Here is a 16829-nt window from a genome sequence, read left to right as displayed (position 1 = left end):
AACTAGTCGTTAAGTGTGTCCCCGGCTTTAGTGGAAGTATAGCTAGCATGAAATAAAATCAACAATATTTTTTACAGCATTTATTAAACTCGGGAAGTGTTTATTTTACATATATGTTTGTAATATTAAAAGTTGTGTGGATTAAAGTGAAAGTTTACCCAAAATTGTGTAGTAAGCAGTAACAGATCGAAATTTCAGCCACTTCATGTCATTTTTAAGTGTATGTTTATATATATATATATATATATAGTTTCAGGCCTGTTCTACCCAATTGGAAATGGAGACATAAAGAATCCCTCTCAAGATGATGGAAGCTCTCCAATAGTATTCTTGGACAAACCCTTTGTATACTTTGGACGTGTTTATCGACAGACCTATGTAAGCACATTCTCTTTATAAATTGTGTGTACAGTATGTATGTGTGTATGTACATTGCATTCAGAAGGTATTCAAAATTCCATAACACACAATGACAAAGCAAAAAACAGATTTGCGATGATAAATGTATTAAAAAGAACGCTGAAATACTACACTGACATAAGTATTCAGAGCATTACCTCAGTTGAAGCACCTCTGACAGCCGTTACAGCCTCAAGTCATTTTTGGGTGTAACGCAACAAGCTTTGCTCACCTGGATTTGAGGATTTTCTGCAATTATTTTCTGCAGATTGATGTGTTTACATTTTTTAAAGCATTCATTTATTCCTCAAAAGGCATTGACATTTTCAATATTAGACAATTAAAATCATAATTTTGAAATAATCTTTTGAATTGATTGTTTAATTGTCTCAATAACAATAATCATAAAAACAATAAAACTTTTTTCAGCTTTTACAGAAATGACATAATAAATTGTACATGTAAGAATTCTCATTCTTACATGGTCTTTTCGTATCATTTATATTTATTTATAATGTTATATCTTTTTTGTAATTATTAATTTATTTAATTATTTTAAAAACTTTAGTTTTAAACTGCATTTTATACATTTTATAAAATTGCAAACTTCATATTAAATGAATCCGAAATAAAACAGATCATACAGGATCCATTTGTTGAAAGAAATCTACTCGGTTACTAACGAAACCTCAGTTTCCTGAGATAGGGCACGAGTATTGCATAGCTATACGCAGTGGGGAAACTCCCTTTCCTCGATTTACTGAAGCTTATGTGTAAAATGCATTTGCACATTGAGCATCTGACTGCTCATAGGCTGTGCTGCCGAAACTGCACATCCAATGGCGTGGGCGTGGCCTTAGCCTATAATAGCGCCGCAAATTCACCATTATAGCAGGTTTAACGACTGAAGCGACAACTGTCCAGGTTATCATGGTGCGGTCGGTTACGCAATACTAGTTCCCTATCTCAGATAGTAACCGAATAGTTCCCTTTCGAACGGTCACTTCGAATTGCATAGCTATACGCAGTGGGGACGCCCTGTAAAACGCTGCACCATAGATAACTGATATATATATATATATATATATATATATATATATATATATATATATATATATATATAAATAACAGACCAGGCACCGTCAGGTCTAGAATAATATATATGTGTCAGTAATACTACTGACGTAATATACCCAATAACCTCGACACCGTCGGTATATAGTATGGGGATTTATAACCAGCCAGAGCGGGTTATATAAATATATGAATGTGATTGTGCACAGTAGTATTAGACAAGACCAGACACCGTCAGGCCTTAGTTATACCGAAAACACCTTCGCCTGAAGAGAAGGCACTTCCATATAAAACTTCATAAATGTGGAAGGGGAGGACCAGCCGGCCGCATCACAAATATCTTGAATGGGAAAACCCGACGACCAAGCCCATGATGAAGCCATGCCTCTGGTCGAATGGGCCTTAATACCTATGGGGCAGACCTGACCCACTGAGGGGTATAAGCCATAGAAATGGCATCCACTATCCATCTAGACAGTCTTTGCTTAGTAACCTGATCACCTTTGAATCGGCCACCAAAACAGACAAAAAGCTGTTCTGAGTGTCTGAAAGATGCAGAACGCTCCAGATAGATTCTCAGTGCTCTGACAGGGCAGAGAAGATTGACCTCCCCATCCTCGGCAGAAGGGGGAAGGGCCAATAATGTAATAACCTGAGCTCTGAACGGCGTTGAGAGCACTTTGGGTACATAACCATGCCTGGGCTTGAGTGTGACTTTGGAGTCACCTATTCCAAACTCAGATTTATAATCAACGCAGATCCCCCACTCGCTTGTTGATAGATGCCAATGCCAACAGGAGAGCAGTCTTTAGCGAGAGAGGTTTAAGGTCAACCGATTGGAGCGGTTCAAAGGGCGGACCCTTTAGAGCCCCCATGGCCGTGGATAGTTCCCAGGGAGGCACCGAAGGAGGTCAGAAACCGAACCACCAGTTCATTTCTTCCTAGTGACTGGCCAGCTACCAGAGCGTGATGCGCTGCAATGGCTGCCACATACACTTTGAGCGTGGACAGGGAACGGCCCGCGTCCAACAGCTCCTGTAGGAAGGAGAGCACCACAGGTACCTCACATGACTCTGGGTCACAACGACTTTTCAAGCACCAGCTGGAAAAATCTGACCATTTTAAAGCATACAGGCGCCGAGTAGACGGGGCCCTAGCCTCAGAGATAGTGCTTAAGACCTTCTCAGGAAGGTCCCTGGGTACCCATTTAGGGGCCATACATGGAGGGCTCATAAGTCGGGTCGGGGATGCCATATTGTCCCGTTCACCTGAGAGAGAAGGTTTCTCCGCATTGGAACAGGCCACGTGACTGTGTCTGATAGCTGAACCAGCTTCGGATGCCACGGTCTGGATTTCCAGAAAGGGGCACCAGAAGGACTGGGCATCCACTCTCCCTGACCCGTTTGATGACTTGTGGAATCATCGAAACCGGGGGAAAAGCATAAAGAGGGCTGTTGGGCAAGGGATGGGCTAATGCTTCCCTGCTTTTCGAGAAGAACACCGTGCAATGAGTGTTGTTTCATGAGGCAAAAAGGTCGACTTCGGCCTCTCCGAACACACTCCATATCAGACTGACCGTCTGTGGGTCCAGGGACCACTCGCCAAGCAGAGTGTTGCCCCGTGAGAGCATATCCGCACCCATATTCAGAGTACTGCTGATGCTGCTGCCATGAGACCGAGAAGTTTCTGAAATTTCCTGAGGGGTGCGTGCACGCGAGCCGCGCTGTCATCGTCACCGAGTCTGTGCCCAGAAAGACAACGCTCTGACTGGGGATCAGTTTGCTCTTGGTTGATTGATATTGATTGTGAGACCCAGGCATTGTAAATGGCCAAAAATCAAATGCCTGTGCGCTAGAAGCTCGGTTCTCGACTGTGCTAGCACCAGCCAATCGTCGAGATAATTTAGAACGCGCACTCCCTGATAGCCAATGACAGACCGAACGGCGGAACGATGTATTGATAAGCCTTAATCTCAAGAATGGCCTGTGACGAGGGTCTATCTGAATATGAAAGTGTGCATCTTTCAGATCCATTGTGACAAAGCAATCCCCAGGGCGAACTTGCGCGAGGATATGTTTGATAGTTAAAGGAACACTCCGACTTTTTGGGACTTTAGCCTATTCACCTTATCCCCCACAGTTAGATAAGTCCATACATACCTTTTTCATCTCTGTGCGTGCTATAAGTCTGTTTGACGCACCCACCGCTAGCCTAGCTTAGCACAAAGACTAGATGTAAATGGTTGCAGCTAGCATACTAATCCAAATAAGTGACAAAATAAAACAAACATTTTCCTATTTACATGTTGTGATTTGTATAGTCACAGAGTGTAAAAAAAAAAAGTCACATGAGACACAGACATATTTTAACCGTATAAATACTGGGAACTATATTCTCTGAAGGCGAAGCACTGCTACTTGGGCGGAGTGATAACCGCAGCACCTGAGACGCGCCGTTGTTTCTTCTGACAACAAAACCAACGTGACTATACGTGACCTCTAGCTCCGCTCAAGTGTTACTGGGACGACAGAGCGCGTTCGAGGCAACAATACTAACATTACAGGGGATACATGGAGCCCGTAAACAACTGCAATAGTAGTTACCACCCTATTCATATAATAGTGTCACTAACGTTACATTAGATCTAAGTTAGCTAATGGCACTGTTACAGTAACGTTAGGCTAAACATTTAAAAATATAACGGAACACTTACCGCAGCCGCTCCACTTTGTCCTGTAAGTTATGTGATATCGATGGGATGGCCGTATCCTTCAGCACACGTTTCATGGTCCTTGTGGCAAATTCCATTTTTTGAAAATAGTCGTCCTCAGTGAAATGTACCGAGCAAACATAATGTCCCTTGATAATCTCATTAGGTGTGTTTTGATCAATATCCAGAGCAAGTAGCCATTTCTTCATCCGGTCAGCGTTTTTAGTTGGAATTCTATGAAACATCATGGTATTACCTGGTCTCCCCTGTTTATTGTCACAGCTCTTTACAATACAGCGAAAATCCACGATTGTAAACTACGCTTTTACTATTTATAAATTGCTGACTCTGTAACCCAAACTCTGAACGAACTCTCTGCTCCTCACCGGCGCGTCTCAGGTGCTGCGGTTATCAATCCGCCCAAGTAGCAGTGCTTCGCCTTCAGAGAATTTGCCTTCTGTGTCTCATGTGACTTTGTTTTCGTACACTCTGTGACTATACAAATCACAACATGTAAATAGGAAAATGTTTGCGTTATTTTGTCACTTATTTGGATTAGTATGCTAGCTGCAACCATTTACATCCAGTCTTTGTGCTAAGCTAGGCTAGCAGTGGGTGCGTCAAACAGACTTATAGCACGCACGGAGATGAAAAAGGTATGTATGGACTTATCTAACTCTGGGGGATAAGGTGAATAGGCTAAAGTCCCAAAAAGTCGGAGTGTTCCTTTAACATTTTGAAGGGCCGTCTCATGAGAGCCTTGTTCAAATGTCTTAAATCTAGAATGGGTCTGAGACCGCCGTCTTTTTTCGGAATTAGAAAATAGCGGCTGTAGAAACTCGAGTGCTTTAGCGCCGGGGGGATTATCTCTATCGCCCCTTTTGCTAATAAATTCAGCACTTCGACTCGAAACACATGACCCGCACTGCTTCTCACCGAAGTCTCGACTACCACCTGAAACTTCAGGGGTCTGCAAGCGAATTGGAGCGATTTTCCTTGCTTTATAGTGTTTATGACCCAACTCGACACATCGGGGATGGCTTGCCAGGCCAGCACCCGTGTGGCTAGGGTTCGACACACTGATTGGGATGGGTCACCTAACATATGGGGACCTAATACCCTTAAATTGTGATTTGTGCACATACTGAGTTTTGGACTGACTGTACCAGCTTCCGCCTGGGGGGAAGTCAGTGTTACAACAGGGAAGGGGCCACCTGGTGCAGGGGGACCGTAAACCCGTGAGTTGTGATTGTGAAACATACTCTTTTTGTGCTTTATTTGGGTCACTGTGAAAACGGCGTTTGTTTGTAGAGACGCGCTCACTGTTGCGGACCTGTTTACAATAATAAAATCCCCAGCCGCCTGAACTGAACAGGGAGCTGTGGGAAGTTTTGAGGTCTTTTTGAGGGTGGTCCGGCTAGCGTGAGACACGAGCCCTCTCTCTTTACCTTTGCCGCTAGGATGACTTCGGCGGCACCGCATCGAGCACGGCGCTGGGATGCGGGGCCTGGCGCCGGGGCGTTGGGAAGCGGTTCGCAGAACGCGGCTGGCGTCAGCCACAGGGCGGGGCTGAGAGACCTGCTTCGTCGGCTTGGCTTTCTGCGTCGAAGACGGTGCTGGCTTGGGTCTGCTGGACGCTGAGCTCTAGCGCTTTGGCAAGAAGTGTCGCATGGCCTGGTACGCCTTCTGTGCTTCAGTGTACCTTTCTGAGAAACCCGTCAGAGGTGGCGCTCGAGCACGACCAAGCTTGCCTTGGTAGCATGCAAGGCTAAGTCCGTGGCGCTTCGGAGATCGTGGAAGGCCTCAGGGTCCGGGCCAGCTTCGTCCATGGATTGGACGAGTTTGGCCTGGTAGACCTACAGCACGGACATCGGGTGCAGGGCCGACGCAGCCTGACCGGCGGGGGAATACGCGTGTCCGGCGAGGGCTGAAGTGGTTCGGCAGGGTTTGTTCGGATGAACAGCTCTAGCTCGCCAACTAACCTGTGTTTGGGCACAGATGAGCGGCCACTGCCTTTTCAAGGGGCGGCAACAACTCATAGCCCTTTTCCCGCCGCGCCGTCCACGGAGGAGAGCGTTGTGGAAACCGATGAACCCACACGTGCTGAGTAAGGTGCGCGCCACGCCTTGGTCAGCTCCTCAGCTCCCCGGCTTGTGTCGAGGGGCCAGTTGGCGCCCCGGGAGAAACCAGCCATCCAGCCGGCTTTGAGGGGGCTCCTCGGGCGAGGACCACTCGACCTCAAGGTCCACGACGGCCTTGGTTAGGATCCGAAGCATTTCGGCATCGTAGTTGGTCGTGGTCGCTGACACGCTGCTCTCTGCCTGGGAAGCCATGATGGGGTCGAGAGAGCCCGGCCATTCGATCGAAAGGCTGCCGTCGTGTTCACCGGATCCGCCGAAGGAGATGAGGCCCGCCACGTGGGTGGGGGGGGAGGGGGACACTGATTTCCCGCGAACAGGACCGGTGATGGTGATTGCTCTGGCGACAATGAAGCACGTGGGGATGTGGCCGGCGTGCGTTCACTGATGTCCATGCTTTCCGGGTGCCTTTGGCTGAGGCGCTTCTTTTTTCTCGGCTGAAGTAGTGCCGGAAAAAGAAGCGCAGGTGACGCGGCGCCGCCGTCTCGGGAGAGAGCTAGCCGAGTCCGCAGCACGGAGATGGGTATGCCCTCGCAGGCCACACATCCGCCGGTCGAGAGTGCATTCTCTGAGTGGTGAGGTCACAGGCATGATATGCAGCTCGCGTGTTCGTAGGCCTCGTGCAGCTTGCCTCTGCACGTGGCACAGGATGAGCGAGGCATTTGGAACAATGCCTCGCACAATGTTAAGACCGTTAGATATTAAAAAGGATATCGTGTCGTCGCCGGATAGCCACAGGTGAGACGGCGTCAGGAGAAAACGGCTGAAAGGCGTAATCTGCTGAAGATGCTGCTTGCTCAGGCTGAAAGGGCTTGTCCGACGGCGAAGTTCAGTAAACACAGTCAGAGACGTGGAGTTGTCGCTGAAGGAGTTATATCTGCTATAATGGCGAATTTGTGGGGCTATTATAGGCTAAGGCCAAGCCCCGTCCACGCCATTGGATCCGGCAGCACAGCCTATGAGCAGTCAGACGCTCAATGTGCTAGCTGTGCAGCTGCAAATGCGTTTTACATAAGCTTCAGTAAATCGAGGAAAGGGAGTTTCCCCACTGCGTATAGCTACGCAATACGAAGTGACCGTTCGAAAGGAAACAACTTTAGCTTTTTGTTACATTATAACAAATATACATTATAAATGCTAAACAAGTGTAGCGATTAGCTGCATATAAAAGACTATACATATAATATATTTCAACAACATTATATGACTAAAATCCACATTATTGCGATCAGAAGTTAATACAACACTCGATGGTGGTTTAAAGTGAGTTTTGAGTGAAAGTGTAATATTAATCTTTTAAATTGTGTTATGTAGCTTGATGCTAATTTTAGCTCTAATGCATCAGCATCAGGAACTATTCTATTCCATAAACTAATTTGTTAAACAAATTCACACACGGTCCCAAGAATATGTTTTTTTGTTTTGTTTTGTTTTGTTTTTCTAGAAAGACTTTTACATTTTTAACCCAACATTTGGGTTTTTCCATATTTTACCCAAAATTGGGTTGAAACAACCCAGCATTTTTTAGGCGGATTATTGTATAGTGGGATGAAAGTTGTGTTTATCTCTTTTATCCCAAATCTCTTTTATAATATTATTTTATCTCTGTTTCAGGTTAATAACAACGGGCATTTGACATTCAATAAGCCTCTTTCAGAGCCGGTATCCAATTATTCACTGTCGCAAGCCAACAGAGACATCATTGCTCCACTGTGGACAAATATGGACAACACTGTCACTGGAAACATCTCCTATCGTCAGGTCACCAGAGGCGGACTCTTACTAGCAGCCTCAAACAACATAAACCAGTATTTTCCCAGTCTGAACTTCACTGCCTCATGGCTGCTCATTGCCACTTGGGATAAAGTACCATATTTTAACAATTCACGATCGGTAAGCCAGCCTATATGTTAATGGTAAAAGTATTTTTGTGTTCCAAGCACTATTCAAATTATTTGGGGTATATCGATTTAATTCCAATATATTATACGTTGGATGTCGCAGTTCTGATACTTTGATCATGATTCCTTGTGTTTTCTTTCTGGATTCATGGTTCTTTGGGTTTTATTGATTTTTTTTTAAAACTCCTCTCGCCATTGTTTTTTGATTTTCACCAACGTTACACGTTTACCATTGCTTGGCAAAATTTCTCAGGCAAAATCAGAAACAGAAAGCTGATTGGTTTGAAAATTGCTTCTGTGTGAGCAGTGAACTCAATAAACAATGAACATTTTTGCCAACAAATTTCACTGAAACGTTGCTTCAATATTTGGGTAAAAGCAATAGGAAAGATTATGTATATCAAAGCACAAAATAAAAAAAAAAGATTAAAAAAATGTTTTAAGGCACTGCAGAATTAATCGAGAATAAAAACGGCATGACTCTCTGTCTATTAGCCATAAGGATAATTTTCTTTTTCTGTAACAGAGTTCATCTTTTCAAGTTGTTTTGGTCTCTGGTGGCTCTCTGTCTTTTGTCATGATGAACTACGGGAATATCTCCTCTACGGATCAACAGTTTCAGGTTAGAAAGAATTAGATCTCTAAACTCTGGCACTAAGATAATATTGGAGAACTTTGCGCCATAAAGCTTTTTTGATGATGATTATGATGATAGATTTTTCTACTCAGGCTGGCTATGGCACAATAGACTCAAAAAATTATTCCTCAATCCCTGTGCCTGATGAAAATAAGCTGTCCAACTCCAGCAATGTCAATGTCCTGGGACGCTGGGCATTCCGTGTTGATGGTGGACCTGAAGAGGGTAATCCTCTGACTCTGTGCAATGACTTTTTTTGAAAGTCAAATCAGATCAATTAAAACTTACAAAAGAAGTAGAAAATCTTCATAACAAGTGTAATAAGTATGAATTTAAAGCTGCTCTAAGCTGTTGGAAAACCATGCATAAAATGTCCCTGATACATTTAGTAAAATTTTAATTTAGGGATTTTTGCAGTTGGCATTTGTTAAAACACTCAACCATTATAAACACTAAATCATTTACAATGTAATATTAGGATGTTCGTTTTTCAAATGGCAGGAATTTTTTACCCGTATGGAGATGAGGATACAAAGAACCCTGCTGAGTATTTTGGAAGTTCTCCACTGATCACTCTAGAGCAGCCATTTGTCTACTTTGGACTTGTTTATAATCAACTATACGTAAGCAGCATTGTCACATTCACAACATTGTACACTATCTTAGTTTTATTGAAACAACACGAGTAGCTTTATATTACACATTAAGAATGTTACTTGAAAGTCCAGATGACTGAGCTTTTGGTCTCATAACAGGTGAATAACAAGGGGCACTTGACTTTTGAAGAACCGTTTTACCAGTGGTATCAGTATGATTTTCCTGCATACTCGACTAGAGACATCATCGCTCCGCTGTGGACAGACATTGACATTACACGCAAAGGAAACATCTCTTACCGACAAGTAACTGATGGTCATCTCTTGAATCGGGCCTCTAGAGACATAAACCAATATTACCCCAACTTGAACTTCTCTGCCTCGTGGGTTTTCATTGCAACGTGGGATAAAGTACCGTACTATGGATACAGGCGGACAGTAAGTCTCTTTTTAGCTAGATTGAAATAATATGAGAGCAGTTTCTTGCACAAAAATGTGTGATAAGGAAACAGAATCCCATGTTCTCTGTATTTATGTAGTAATTCTCTTTATTTTCAGGAGTCGACCTTTCAAGTGGTTTTGGTGTCTGGCAAAAACATGTCATTCACACTCATGAATTATGATGATATCACCTCCACCTATGCTGCAGAGGTAAAGCAGTGTGGAAAATGTGCTAATAGTTTATGATCTTTAGCTGTGTGAAATGTTTTGGATTTAATGGATTTATTTTCTGTGTTTTCTTCATTAACAGTCTGGATACGACACAATTTGCTCTACCAATTTCTTCTCAATTCCTGTTCCTGACATCACAAACCTGCCGTACACAAGCAATGTCAACGTCACGGGTAGATGGGTATTTCGTGTCAACAATTCATCAGAAAAAAATGGTAAAGATATGTCTTAATGAAATGTGCCATTCATCTCAGTTTCAGATGTCTAATTTTATAATTGGTGTCTCAAAACATGCATTTGTATGTTTCTTTAAAATCCTCAAGAGACAGGTCAGCAGGGTGAAACCAAAGGCGTTCTCAGAAATGCAGTATGACACTAGGCAAGACTTCGCAATGAGTGGGCTTATGGGCAGAGTTTACAGGGGTAATGGGAAACCGGTGTCAGTAATCAGAAAAGGGAGGAAGTGCCCTCTGGGGAAAATCAAGGGCACTCTAGCTGGTAGATGTAACATTTACATTGACAATTTGGTTTATATAGTAAAATAAGTGATACCTTTGTTTTTGGTGAAAACATTATGCAACCATATCTATAGCAGAATGTACATTCAAACTGGCACGTGTGCCCTCAGATTTTTGAATGCAACTTCCTAAACAACAAATTATATTTTTACCTTTAATAATTGTAATGATTATTGTTGGTGAAATATATCAGTGCTGAAAACTTTCCCCCATATATTAAGATTTGCTGTTTTGAATCTTTTTAATTGACATGATTTGTGCAGAAGTCTTTGTTGGTGGGTTTTTTTCATCCAAAATTTAAAAAGATTAACTTAGGCCCTCTAATGTCCGGCTACGATTAACTTATTAATCACTTAGGCCCGGTTTCACAGACAGGGTTTAGATTAAGCCAGGATTAGGCCTTAGTTCAATTAGGAATTTTAAGCAGCTTTTAAAAATATGCCTTGGAAAAAAACATTACTGGTGTGAATATTGAGACAAAACAATGGCACTAGTATATTTTAAGATATGTCAGAGCAAGTTTCTTTCAGTTAAAACAGCTCAAATATACATTTTAGTCTGGGGCTATATTTAAGCCATGCCAATGTACTTAGCAATAACTTACAAAGTTTTATCATTTACTTAAGTTTTATTATTTATTGAAATATTTATAATATATATATATATATATATATATATATATATATATATATATATATATGTGTGTGTGTGTGTGTGTGTGTGTGTATAAAGTCATCTTATGTGAAACATGCCTTTTTATTGGCTCGTAGAGAGTAGTAAAACGATTAATCCCAATTAATCACATCCAAAATAAAAGTGTGTGCTTGCATAACATATGTGTGTGTGCTGTATATAATTATTTTGTATATAAAAATACACACACATGCATGTTTATTTGTAAGAAATATTTATATGTATTTACGGTATATATATGTATACATAACTGATATTATATATAAATAATTTATATATAAATAACAAAATTTTCTTAAATGTATACCTATACATATGTGTATTTATATATGCAAAATAATTATACACAGTACACACATATTATGTAAACACAAACTTTTATTTTGGATGCGATTGATCGCGATTAATCGTTTCACAGCCCTGCTTAAATACAGCAACAGTGCCTCAGATAATCCTCCCAGTGCTCAGGTGTGTGGGAGAACCACATTTACCAGCAGCAACAGCAGGATAGTGGGAGGTCAGAACGCTTCAGCTGGACGCTGGCCGTGGCAGGCTAGTCTTCTTCAGGACGACAGACACTTCTGTGGAGGTTCTCTCATCAATAAAGAGTGGGTGCTGACCGCTGCCCACTGTGTTGATAGGTAAACTCATTCAACTAAATACTTCAGCTCGTTGCTTTGAGTATTTACATTTTGATTGAGGAATTTATTTAACCTTATTAAAGGGATACTTCACCTCCTTAAAGATGTGTATTTAAAATGGGTCATTTATGTTGTAGAAATGTGAAATGAATTTTGAATTTGGAGCCTACTAGACTGAGAAAAGCCATAAAATGTATTTGTGGCTCATGTGGATGAAAGACAACAACTCCCAGAATTCACTTGCGTCGCTGCCCTACGAGGCCACTCCCAAGCCACGCCTACCGGTAACAGAGCGCAGTTAAACCAGGGGGCAGTGTTCCGAAAGACATTGAAGCCGACCTGGGCGCCGCCATTGGCTAGCGGACCCCCACCTGCTGTTAGCATTCCATTGACTCCCATTCATTTTGGCGTCACTTTGACAGCGAATAACTTTACATCTGAGGCGTTTAAAGACACCGTTTGTCCATTATTTATTTCTAAAAAAAACACAAAAATGTATAAAAGGCTCCATTACCTTGTATCTTACGTTATGGCCCCGTAGAAGCCGTTTTTGTAAAAATAGGCTAATGATTGCGTCTTAACCGCGCGACTCTGTCGCACAAGTCGAGAAATTATCGTATGGACAGGCATAGAAGCTCGCAAGCAATCGGGAGGACGTGGAGGCATAAAGTCAAGGGAGAAGCCCATAGAGAGTGATAAAGTTGCTCCTGCTGCTAGCTCATGTACAGCTAATGCTCACGCTCTCCGTCTCTGCGAGATTTGGAATGGAATGATTCAGATTTCTCTCGGCACAGCTACTAGAAGACCTACAGGTTGCTCACGTCACATCTACGTCGTCAAGCTCAGTTTGAGCCTGCGCAGTTCGCCTTGTGATCAGGAAGTGAGTGCTTCTAATTGACTTCACTGCTCTCCGTTGAAACCTATGGGGTCGCTGTGTCCAGTTTATATACTGTCTATGAGTTAAACAACAAGGCTATGCTACTAGTGAGTCTCCGTGACGAGTCTGCATGGGATTTCGAGAGATCGCCAAAAATGTCCGGGATTCGGCTGTAGCGTTCTACAGTCGCCATTCATCATGTTTACTGGACGAGCAGGACGAGACTGACGGCCGCGGGAGAACGACGCGAGGCCGGTGGCGTGATTACTGATGAGCGGCACCTGTGAGACGCACCGGTCTCGTATCTCTCACGGAGGAGCGGGAATTTTCTTAGCAGTGTTAAAATGCACATTAACCCATCACTTGTTTAGCGTTCATGTAAACACTACATTCAGATTCACCAATTGGAATGAATTCAGTTAGATTGAAAAAAAAAGGTGTGCATGTAAACAATGAATGGCGACTGCAGAAAGCAAAAGCTGAATCCCGGACATTTTGGACGATCTCGGCGGCCGGACATGTCCGGGAAAAAGAGGATGGTAACACCTACTACTCAGCTTTCTCCACAGAATAAGAGCCTGTTAGCTTAGCTTCCAAATAAAAGATGGCTGACACGGTTTGTACATTCTGTGAGTGAGATCGCACCCTCTATGGGCGGGTTGAAAAAATGCGGATCTAGCGCCTTCTACTGGCTGTAGTTTTTAGCCTCTGGCCAAAAAAGCCTCTGATGATGCAAAATGACGATTTTTGCGTCATCGGAGGATTTTTTACAGACAAAAAATACATAAATCTCTCATCTCAGGGGGACATGAGGGAAGGAAGCGCAGTAATTTGAAAACACTACAGGTTTTCTACTGATAAAAAGCTTAATGCTAAATCCTGAAGTATCCCTTTAAAGCCTAATGTATCATATTTGATATGCACATTTCTATGGCCAACATGATCAAAACTTTGCTGAAAAATGCCTTTTTGTTTTTATTTTAGTATGCATCTTCAATAAATAAAGGCCTTTTATTATAACTGTAAAAATGTCCCCTTTTAGCTTGTGGTTTACGTGTCTTTTTGCTGTGAAATCTTAACTGTTTTTAGACAGTATAAATGTAAGAATAAAGAACGAGGTATTGTTAGTAGTATTTCAAGATGAACATTTACTGGACTGAAGCTACTTAGATTTACTTGATTATCCATATTTCATTTTTTTTTATCTTGTTCAAATGTAAGTATCAAAAATTATCCATCAGCTATTTGTTCATCTCTCAATCATTATATTGCATATTATAATACATTTTAGAACAACAGAGTTCTGATCATAAAACTAAGCATTTAAATGTTATCTTAGTAAGACATATTATTGGCAGATATAGAGTGACAACTGATATTTATATGCATTTTATGCAAGTAGTCTGTTCAAAGAGAGAGATTTTTTTTCTCAAACGGTAAAAAACAATTTGACATAAAAAGTTTTTTCTGACTTATATGTCAGGCTTTACAGGTTTAAAACTCTTGACTACTTTGTTTTTTTTCTTTATATTTCAGTTATTACATCTATTCTTTAACTGTGGTTTTGGGGCGGCAGACCCAGGAAGGCTTTAACCCGAACGAAGTGTTCAGAGGTGTGATGGCAGTTGTCAAACATCCCCGTTACAACTATCTTACGAAAGACAATGATATCGCTCTGCTCAAACTGAGCTCTCCCGTCACCTTCACTGACTACATCAGACCCGTGTGTCTAGCGGCCGATCACAGTGTGTTTAACAACGGCACACACAGCTGGATCACTGGATGGGGAAACATTGGTGAAGGGGGTGAGAATTCATTTCTATTTCACTTCATTAAACATTAAACTCAACATGAAATGCTTTTCACAATCCCATTCAAAACAGGTTAATTTGTGCCTATGTAGAGTATATAACTTCTCATGTCTTTCCTACAGTGTCCCTCCCGTCCCCTGATGTTCTTCAGGAAGTGAAGGTTCCAGTAATTGGTAATAGACAGTGCAACTGTCTCTATGGAGTTGGAAATATAACAGAAAACATGATCTGTGCTGGTCTACTGGAGGGAGGCAAGGACTCATGTCAGGTACACAAACCCTGTTCAGCTTGTGTTTACAAGGTAAACCGTAACGCTGTGTCCTAAATCGAATACTTCCCTACTATAGCATGCAAAAAACAGTTCTCTAACAAATTGTACATAGTATTAAAAAAATAGTAAGTGTAAAGTACGAGACCGGCGAGATTCTGAAGTGCGCATAAGATTGTAACAGTGTCCAAAAAAAAAAAAAAAAAAAAACTAAGGAGGCAAACTACATGATACATTTAAAGGAGTCATGAACTGAGAATTCAAATTGTCCTTGATATTTTGACAGTTAAGAGTTTGTTATACTATAAAAAAAACCCTGTAAGTTTCAAAACTCAAAAATTCCTTGTAATTCCAAAAACTGCTTGTATTGAAACTGTTGTGGCAAAAACAATAATTAAACAAACCGCATAAGAGACATCAAGATTCAAATTGTATTTCAAAAGAAATGTATTCTCCTCCATGAGGCCTGTTCACAAAAATACCACAGCAGCTACCCTGTGATAGGAACAGACCTAAATCACACAGAAAAAGACGGCTTATACTCCTTGCTTCAGGTCTCTTCTCCTGTAATTTTCCACTTACTCCAGTATGACCAGATCAAGCTGGTTTAGACAATGGCCATACCCCCCTGGGCTTTACTGTCTTCACACCCGTGAGGTCAAAGCTTTATATATGGCTAAAAAACCCCTCTGTCTTTCCTGAATACAAATTACCCGCACTAAAGAGTTAAAAGCCTCTTTCAGACCATTTTGTTTTACTGTGTGTGTCTTTGTTTATGTCAGGTGCACACATACATTCCAGGAGAGAAACACATGGTTAAATCAAAAGAAAACCCACACAATGTCTAAGGGTGTATTCACACCAGGAAAGTACGATAGTTCACTTGCTTTGGTCCGGACCAAATCATTTTTTTTCTTTTTTTGTTTGGTACGGTTCGCTTTCTCACTGCTCTTTTTGCAAGTGAACCAAAATGTGTAAACAAAACCACACGTGTGCTAAGGTCGTCCATTCATTGGACAAGGATTCTCAAGTAGGGAAATCATGAAGTGCAAAAAAAAAAAAGGCTCGGAGATATAAATAAAAATAAAATATATGAACTCGCTCATATTCATGCAAATGCTTTTAAAACATTTATGCGCGATTAGACTAAAGAGAAAGCTCTGTATGTGAATGTCCTGATGCGCACACACTCATTAATTCATTCCATTCCAATGATGCATACAAGACGCGCAGAAAGACGCGCAACAGTATCGTGTGGCCAGACAGCGCGCAGGAATGGAATTCTCTTTCGCACTTGAACGAACAATATTGGGTCGATATTGGGTCGGTTCATGTTCACATCGTAAACGAACCGTACCAGAGTTTGCTTGGAACCGTACCGAGACCACCTCTTCAGCTGGGTCTCGGTGCGATTGTTTGGTCCGCACCCGAGTTCGATTGCTGTATTCACACCTGCCCAAAAGGTCCGCACCAAGGGGGAAAACGAACTAGAGTTCGATTCAATCGAACCAAACAAGGCAGGTGTGAATACACCCTAAGAAAGTAAATAAGAAAAGAAAAAACATATGTAAAATAAATGTAACGAATGCAGTTTTAGGAATGCTCTCTGGTTCCATCCCAACTTGCCAGTTACCACTCTTTAGGTCCAAGGTACTGAAAATCAAGGCTCCATGCAATGATTCCAGCATCTCCTGAATTTGTGGCATGGGATAGCCATCTAAGTGTGTCTTTGCGTTAAGCCCACGGTAATCCACACATAGTCGTGAACCTCCATCTTTTTTGGGTACAACAACCCCTGGGGAAGCCCATTGAGACACAGAGGGTTGAATTATGTTTTGATCTAGTAGTTCTTAAATCTCTTTGTTAATGAACTGCTGCTTGTCTAGTGACAGTC

General features: G+C 41.9%; 1 protein-coding gene across 1 annotated transcript in view; it reads left to right on the top strand.

Annotated features, from left to right (window-relative positions):
• LOC306989206 (transmembrane protease serine 9-like) overlaps nt 1–16829 on the top strand; it is a 43199-nt gene that overhangs the window by 21279 nt on the left and 5091 nt on the right. Inside the window, exons 8-18 of the mRNA XM_079594652.1 lie at nt 251–378; nt 7936–8214; nt 8749–8844; nt 8952–9084; nt 9361–9482; nt 9615–9893; nt 10014–10106; nt 10207–10342; nt 11787–11979; nt 14393–14661; nt 14790–14935. Of these exons, the coding sequence (XP_079450778.1) occupies nt 251–378; nt 7936–8214; nt 8749–8844; nt 8952–9084; nt 9361–9482; nt 9615–9893; nt 10014–10106; nt 10207–10342; nt 11787–11979; nt 14393–14661; nt 14790–14935 (1874 nt within the window). The remainder of the gene's footprint in view (nt 1–250; nt 379–7935; nt 8215–8748; nt 8845–8951; nt 9085–9360; nt 9483–9614; nt 9894–10013; nt 10107–10206; nt 10343–11786; nt 11980–14392; nt 14662–14789; nt 14936–16829) is intronic.

This window comes from Phoxinus phoxinus (assembly GCF_949152265.1).
Source record: "Phoxinus phoxinus genome assembly, chromosome: 21".
In the NCBI taxonomy this organism is placed as follows: domain Eukaryota; kingdom Metazoa; phylum Chordata; class Actinopteri; order Cypriniformes; family Leuciscidae; genus Phoxinus; species Phoxinus phoxinus.
Note: the sequence above shows the minus strand (reverse complement) of the source record. Positions and strands in the feature narration are given on the sequence as shown.